This window comes from Triticum urartu, chromosome 6A (assembly GCF_056163025.1).
Source record: "Triticum urartu cultivar PI428250 chromosome 6A, HENAU_Tu73, whole genome shotgun sequence".
Lineage (NCBI taxonomy): Eukaryota > Viridiplantae > Streptophyta > Magnoliopsida > Poales > Poaceae > Triticum > Triticum urartu.
Window position 1 is genome coordinate 562,281,271 of NC_141878.1, and position 8,170 is coordinate 562,289,440.

At 49.9% G+C, this 8,170-nt stretch overlaps 1 protein-coding gene across 1 annotated transcript; it reads left to right on the plus strand.

The window, feature by feature from the left end:
* Nucleotides 1–1,413: 1,413 nt before the first annotated feature.
* Nucleotides 1,414–5,149, plus strand: LOC125515058 (pectinesterase/pectinesterase inhibitor PPE8B). The gene is made up of 2 exons (XM_048680477.2): nt 1,414–2,536; nt 4,236–5,149. Exons 1-2 carry the CDS (start codon nt 1,609–1,611, stop codon nt 4,958–4,960), a joined length of 1,653 nt encoding a protein of 550 aa, XP_048536434.2. The 5' UTR covers nt 1,414–1,608; the 3' UTR covers nt 4,961–5,149.
* Nucleotides 5,150–8,170: the final 3,021 nt, after the last annotated feature.

Here is an 8,170-nt window from a genome sequence, read left to right on the forward strand (position 1 = left end):
CCTCTTGTTTTCCTCTCAGAATTCTAGATCAAAATTTTGTAAGCAAACCACTACACTAGCAGATTGATAGTACTTCATATCAAACAAAACATGTTTTATCTCCTCCAATATAATTTCGGAGGTTCAAGAAGGACATGAGTTTTTCGTACGCTGTATGCTTATTAATATTTTCAAACATTTCCAGTTGTTTTGCTAGGTGAGGAGGGAATTGTAAGAGGCTAAAAAGCTGCACAGAACTACTCCCTTAATCCCGCATTATAAAATCGTTTTTGACACTTGGAATTGATCTGGCAAGAACTAGATAGGTGGTCTAGAGCAGGAGCTTCAGGAGTCTCTACATGGTGTGAGTAGTAGGGTTGAGCTAGGATGAGTGAAGGGTTGAAGCACGTAGATAGAGGAAGCACTACATTATGGAATGGAGGGAGCACATATCCTTCTCTCTTCATAAAGCTATGGTAAAAAAAACACTTGTTTTCCCGGCTTCAAATACTTTCGCTCGCACGGAGGCGCAGTACCCAAAGTCCAAAAGATGGACTGACAGATCAAGGTAGTGGTGATCCGCCGGGCACCGGGCTCGAGTTCTCCAGCATGCCTAGGACCAGTATGTCGTGCGTGGGTTGGGACGTTCTACTGTCCTTGGTGTTTCATGTTGCTGGGAGCATGGCGTGCTTCAAATGGGACGTGGAGTACTGGCCAGCTCAAGAGTCCAAACGATTGACTGACATATCACGGTACTAGTGGTGACTGGGGAGCTTGCCCTGTTGCCCAGTTGGGCACCGGCTCGAACATGCCTACAGTAGCTAGCTAGGATTTATGTCACGCGGCGACGGGGCTTGGGTTGGGACGATGGCGCTCAGCACACCACAGTCGCGTACTAGCGTACCAACTAGGCTGCGCGGGCCAGCAGCGCCGACGCCGACAAGACACAAGGACACACCACATGCGACGCCCAGCCGGTTCGTACGTATGCAGTGCAGGTGCAGGGGCTCTCAACTTGGAACTTTCGGTGGCTGTCGCGTGGCGCCTCTCTGACTGACACGACGACGGTGGCACATTTTCGCCCGACTACGGCCGCGTCAAGCCGTCCACGGCAACGTACCGGGACGACGCACCATCTCAAATTGGCCGTAAGGTCGGTGTAGATGGTTTTTGCAAAACCGTGAACAGACTTTCGTGGCCTTTTTGCATGTTTTGCGTTCGAATCACTGGAAAAGGCATTTCGTAGTGTGCTCGGCTCTGAAGCTTTGTCGAATATGAAACGCGGTTCAATCACAAGCATTCCTCACCGAACTGCATATACTATATCTATATCTGTATGTGCATTGTCTTTGGGAAGACAAAAACTATCGATGCTTAACGCTTAAGCAAGTAAATAAAACTGGAGAGGAAATTCACGACGGCGGAAAAGGCAACGGAAGCAGAGCGTCGGTCTCCGTTCTGTCTGCACCATCGAACAACCCACGGCAGTGCCGGTGCAGGCTGCAGAGCAGCTACTGCCGCGGGCACAGAAAGCAGCGCCCATATATGCCGATGCCACCCATCGGTCACTCTCGCCAAGCTATACACTGCACCTGTCACTGAGTCACCACACTAGCTAGCTGCGCGGCCATGGCGCCGACGTCTCCGAGCTCCGCGCCTCGTCTCCTCCTCGCGCTCTCCCTCAGCCTCCTCCTCGCCAGCGCGCACCAGCTGACGGCGCCATCGCCGCCGGCGCCGTCCAAGGCGACGGCTGCCGGCATTTCGCCCGAGCTCGTCTCCACGTTGCAGGAGGCTCTGGGCGCGATCAAGGACGTCGCGTCCATCGTCTCGTCCTTCCCTATCGTCGGCGGCGTCCTTGGCGGCGACGACCTCCGCCTCTCCTCTGCCATCAACGACTGCCTCGACCTGCTCGACCTCTCCTCCGACGAGCTGTCCTGGTCGATGTCCGCCGCTTCGCCGTCGACCGCGGGCGCGGGGGCCGCCGGCCGCGTCGGCACGGGCGACGCGCAGGCCGACCTCCGTGCGTGGCTCAGCGGCGCGCTCGGCAACCAGGACACCTGCAAGGACGGCCTCGACGACACCGACTCCGTGCTAGGCTCGCTCGTCTCCACGGGCCTCCAGGCCGTCACGTCCATGCTGGGCGACGGGCTCGGCCAGGTCGCCGCCGGCGAGGAAGCCGCGTCGTCCGCCCGCACCAGTGGTCACCGGGGGCGCGGCCTCGGCCAGGGGGCTCGCCACCCGCACTGGCTGGGCGCCAGGGAGCGCTGGCTGCTGCAGATGCCGGTGGGTCCGGGCGGGATGCCGGTGGACGCGGTGGTGGCGCAGGACGGGAGCGGCAACCACACGAGTGTCCAGGCGGCCCTGGACGCGGCGCCGTCGGAGCGCGACGGGGGCCGGTACGTCATCTACGTGAAGCGCGGCGTGTATAGGGAGACGGTGGAAGTGAAGAAGAAGAAGTGGAACGTGATGTTGGTCGGCGACGGCATGGGCGCCACCGTGATCTCCGGCCGGCTGAACTACGTCGACGGCTACTCCACGTTCCGCACCGCCACCGTCGGTGAGTTCGTGCTCTGCTCCCTACAGTTTCATCAATCCAGTCCTTCCATTAATTCTAGAAAATTAAGTTGATCGTGTGAGTTTAAGGCGTGCGAGTGTAGTAAACAGACAAGTTCGCGGCCTGTAAATACCTAATATTTCTAGATTAAATACCTAATATTGCTAGATTGAGTAAGCCACGGCCATCGATATCGATCTGATTCTCCAAAGTTGAAAACAAGTCTCGCACGCTGTAGGAGAAGCTAGCTAGTCCTAGTGCAAGTGCGTGGTCAAGGTCAAATCGTAGCATGCACCATGCACTCAATGGCTCTTGTGAAGTTGTGATGCTTCGGATGCATGCGCCCCCACACACTAGCCTATCTCTGCCATTGCTTTGCTTAAGCTTGCACTTGCACGGTCGATCACCTGAGATCTTAGCTCGTGACCACCTCCAGGAGATGCATGTAGCCGGAGTAGCACGGTCAAATGTGTCATCATTGTATACTGTCTGGACGAGATGCTGTGGCTGGTACACACTAGTACGATTCCGTTAAGGCGCATGCCGATGCAGTACCGTGGTACAAACTCTGCTCTATGTGTTGTAGTGTAGCATATCAATGTTACCGTAGTAGTACAACTTTGCTCCAGCCGTATATATGTCACTGTGCAGCATTTTGTTTTGCTTTCTCCGGTGCATTTTGTTACCTGCCGCGCCTAGCTCGCTTCTGGTGCATGTACTACATGCACTGGACTCCAGCTACCCTCCCACACAGTGTCTAATACACTGTTCATCTAATCTTAGCCGTGGTGCGCAGTGTGCACATTCAAGTCCTGACTCCCCCGCCTGACACCTTCCCGGATCGACCACGCGCCTAGCTTGAATACAGAACATGCAGCATGCATTAATAGGGCCAGGGGTAGTTGCACTTGCACTTCAGCGACGAATTCAATGGACAATACCACATGTCCCACTGGTTGGCCTTGGTTGTTTGGCTCAGCAAGTCAAAACACACGCCCCCCTGCCGAGCTCTACGCGTGGCACACTGTAGCCCGTGAGACAGCAGGTCGTGCCGGTGGCCATGCGGTGCGGTGCACGGCATGCAGCTAGGACTGGTAGCGCCGCACCCTACTTGCTTTAGCTGCCGGGTGCCAACCCAAGCCACGAGACCTCTCGCATCGTACGTTCTGTAGTCGATCATGGGATGGGATGCAGGGCCCGGAGGGGAGGACGGGTCGGGTCACGCTGCTGAGACTCAGATGAGCACGTCGTTTTCTCCTTTTGCTGGCCGTCGGTCACACACAGTACTGCGGGAGGGAGATCACCGACAGACACAGCGCTGATCCGGCTGGTGCTGCCCGATCTTTTGCTTCTAGTCCGGGCGTCTGTCTGCGCTGTGGCTTAGCATTAGCAGCATGTCATCTTCAGGGGGCCACTTTGATGGACGAAACCGTAGGTGCGTAAAGCTTCAGTTCCATGCATGGCTTTATCGACGTGTCCCAAACCCTGGTCGGTCTGACGAGCACGTTATACTATCAAGCTTGCCGCTAGTGCTTGTCGCTTGACCGACTCGGCCAAATGTCATTGTCACGGGATGTTCGGATCCAAATCATGCGAGATATATATGCTTCTGACCACCCAAGAATTACTGTTACTGAGTACTTATCTCCGTCGATATTTTTTTTCTCTGCCTGACGTGGTGTCGTGCATGCATGCATTGCAGCTGTGGTTGGCAAGGGTTTCATCGCGCGGGACATGACGTTCGAGAACACGGCGGGGCCGGCCAAGCACCAGGCGGTGGCGCTGCGATGCGACTCGGACTTGTCCGTCTTCTACCGATGCGCCTTTGAAGGCCACCAGGACACGCTATACGCGCACTCGCTCCGCCAGTTCTACCGCGACTGCAACATCGCTGGCACTGTCGACTTCGTCTTTGGCAACGCCGCCGCCGTCTTTCAGAATTGCCACCTCCTTGCCCGCGCGCCGCTGCCGGGCCAGAAGAACTCCGTCACTGCGCAGGGTCGCTTCAACGCCTCCATGAACTCCGGCTTCGCCTTCCAGTTCTGCAACGTCTCCGCACACGACGACCTCCTTCGAGCCCAGGTAAACCAGACCGACAAGGCCGTTGCCACGCAGACCTTCCTGGGGCGGCCGTGGAAGGCGTACTCGCGGGTGGTGTTCATGCAGTCCTACATCGGCACTGTGGTCCGGCCCGAGGGGTGGCTCGCGTGGGACGACAACCAGTCCACACTTGGCACGCTCTACTACGGTGAGTACATGAACACAGGGCCTGGCGCCGGCATCGGCGGCAGGGTGAGGTGGCCGGGCTACCACGTGACGATGAGCCCTGCCGAGGCCAGCAACTTCACCGTGGCGCAGTTCATCGAGGGCAACATGTGGCTGCCGACCACGGGCGTCAGGTTCACGTCTGGGCTGCTCGCTTCTTGAACTCTTGATCATCATCTGAGTCTGCATGCTACTCTGAGGGGTCTAGAAGTACGGGGTGCTGTCGTTCCTCGTCACGTACTATGGATGGAACAAAATTTAGGGAATTAGTTGATGGGTTGTTATACTTATTCCTGAATGGGACATATTAAGGTTTGTGTATGAATGAATGAAGTGGTGGTTTTTTTTTTCTTTGATCAGTACGTACGATCTTTGACTACACCGGTTCTTCTTGTAGAAGCAGACGTTTCTATGTGGACCTTGCGCCTCTATTCACATTCATCTCTCACCGCCTTGTCACTTTTCCTTTTTGCTTCCTTCTCTGCCAAGTCTAACTTGGCTTGCATGGCTTACACCACCAAGCCCTTTGTTGTGATCACCTCATCAATTTGATGCGGCTTCTCATTCTATTGTGAGCATATCCTTCATCCTATTCCTTCCATCGAGCCGCCCCTTGCTCGACCCTCCTAGGCCTCCTCTCACCCTTATCATTGCCATCTTCAACCTCCAAAGAAGATGAGTTACTTGACATCTCGCTTTCTTCGATGGAGCATCATCATTCATTGTCTTCTTCTCGTTGTGGTCAAGCAAGTTTCAACAATATCCAAACACACAATTCTTGCCCTTTGTCTTTGTCGGTTGTTTGTACCTGTTTTGAACAACCCCATCGTAAAACATACAATTGGAAGCTGAGCAACAGTGTTCAAATACATATAAGGCTCGGTCAATATTCCCAATGTTCACAGACATGACAAACACTCACATATTCATCATTGTGGCACCACTAGGAGGCACATTCCTCACTTCCTCCAAACAACTGTTCATCGATTGCAAGCCTAAAAAAATGATGTTCTCACGATTTGTGAGGGACTTGAGTGAGCGCTCGGGCGTTCCCTTCACAAATTTGTTGTAGTTTTCCTCCTCGACGTGTTACATCGATACGATCATTCCGGTGGCCGCGTCAAATATGATGCTCTCCAATGCTCATACCAAGGTATATCTTCATCGCACGTGTAGTTTGCTTGCCTGACCTCTTCTTGGCCTCAAGAAGTATCAAATTGGTCCATGTGCATCTCTCTCTCTCTCCCTCTCTCTCTCTCTCTCTCTTCATATCCCTTGAAATGTGAAAGAGCAAAATCAAACGATATAGCCCGGTCAAGATCCACCAAGTCCTCAAACCCACCTAAATCTTGGATGCTTTATATGTAATTTTATATCATTTTTAGGGGCTAACCTACTAACTCAGTGCCAAGTGCCAGTTGTTGTTTTTTTTTGCTTGTTTTTGCCTTTTAAGAAAATCAGTACCAAACAAAGTCCAAACACGATGAAACTTTACGGTGAATTTTTGGAGGAGGCCAGAAGATCTAAGAGAGAACCACGAGCTCACACGGCACACCCCCCCCCCCGGGGGGGGGGGGGCACCTGAGATCGTGGGTCCCATGCAACTTCGTTTGACATAATTACAGTGCCATAAATTCCCATAAATCCCCAAACCAACAGAGAGCCACCTGAAATAACTTTCCCGCCACCACAAGCTTCTGCTTTTTCCGCGATGCCATCTACATGCCTTTTCCGGTACTCTGCCGGAGGGGAAATCGGTCATGGAGGGCTTCTACATCAACCTTGCTTATCTTCTGATGATGTGTGAGTAGTTCACCATAGACCTACGGGTCCATAGCTAGTAGTTAGATGGTTCTTCTCTCTCTTTGATCTTTGATACAAAGTTCTCCTTGATGTCCATGGAGTTCTATCCGATGTAATCTTCTTTTGTATTATGTTTGTTGGGATCCGATGAATTATGGATTTACGATTAGATTATTCATTGAAAGTAATTGAGTCTTTTCTAAACTTTATTATGCATGATTGTTATAGCTTTGTATTTTTATCCGATCTATCCGTTTGGTATGCCCCACTAGATTGATTTATCTTTGGTGGGAGAGGTGCTTTGTAATGGGTTCAATTTTGTGGTGTCTTTATTGAGTGACAAAAGGTGTAGTGAGGCATGTATTTGTATTGTTACCATTAAGGGTAAAAAGACAGGGTTTAATCATTCACTTGAGTTTATTCTGTCTACATCATGTCATCTTACTTAAAATGTTACTCTGTTTGTTATGAACTTAATACGTAGAGAGGCAAGCATAAAAGCACGTTCAAAGTAGAGTAATAGTAGTATATGCAGAATTATTTTGGTCTACTTGTCACGAACGTGATGCATATATACATGATCATTGTCATGAATAACATTATAATAATGCGCTTTTCGATCAATGCCCAACAGTAATTTGTCTACCCATCGTATGCTACGTTTCAAGAGAGAAGTCTCTAGTGAAAACTATGCCCTTACGTCTAATTTTATCACATAACTAAAATAAAAAAATATATTTCTACAATTTTACTATTTTTATTTTACTTTTTAATTTATATATCTATCACTATCAGATTTAATCCTTGCAAGTAACGAGTTCAAGGAGATTGACAATCCTTTTGCCTTCGTTGGCTGTAAGTATTTGCTCTAGTGTGTGTAGGTACTGCTTACTAGGAATTTGTTTGGTTTGATAACCTTGGTTCTCACTAAGGAAAATACTATCCCTTACTATATTGCTTCACCCTCTCTCTTCGGAAGAAATCTCAACATAGCTCACAAGTAGCAGGGCCTCCAATCAATAATGGAATGGGAACACCAGTCACGGCAGGGTTCATGGCATTGTTCGGCGGGCTGCTTTTGTGAATCTGTTAGAGTGGATTTTGGCCCATTAACCTTTATATTGATGTTTCTTTTTTTATATAAAGGAACGACGTTTTTAGAGAATATGCTAGAGTTTCTCTAAGACATTTTGACCCAAAAGACAAACGGTAAACGAATATGCTAATGGTTCGGTGGAAATAGTTTTGTAAATACCTTATATACACTAGATTTTTTCTCTTCGCTAATACCTAATTATAAACTAGAATTAATTACCAAGATATTTCTATCATGCCCTTTAAGGATATCTGCCAATGTAGTTATGGTACACACACAAACATATACATTTTATTCATAGAAGCTTCAGAGATTAATCCAAAAAGACAAACGAATTTTCTTTTCCAGTTTAAGAAAAAACGGTTTAGACATATTTTAAAGATAAAGTGCACTGAAAATTAAAACTAATGTAATCTTTTAACGCCATATAATATGTAAAAGAATGTGTAGATATTATAATGATTTGGCGAATT

What these genes read in the sequence shown, in the direction of transcription:
- LOC125515058 (XM_048680477.2), top strand. Translation starts at nt 1,609, where the DNA reads ATGGCGCCGACGTCTCCGAGCTCCGCGCCTCGTCTCCTCCTCGCGCTC. An exon ending in GTTCCGCACCGCCACCGTCG is followed by an intron (nt 2,537 to 4,235) that starts GTGAGTTCGTGC and finishes CATGCATTGCAG; the next exon opens with CTGTGGTTGGCAAGGGTTTC.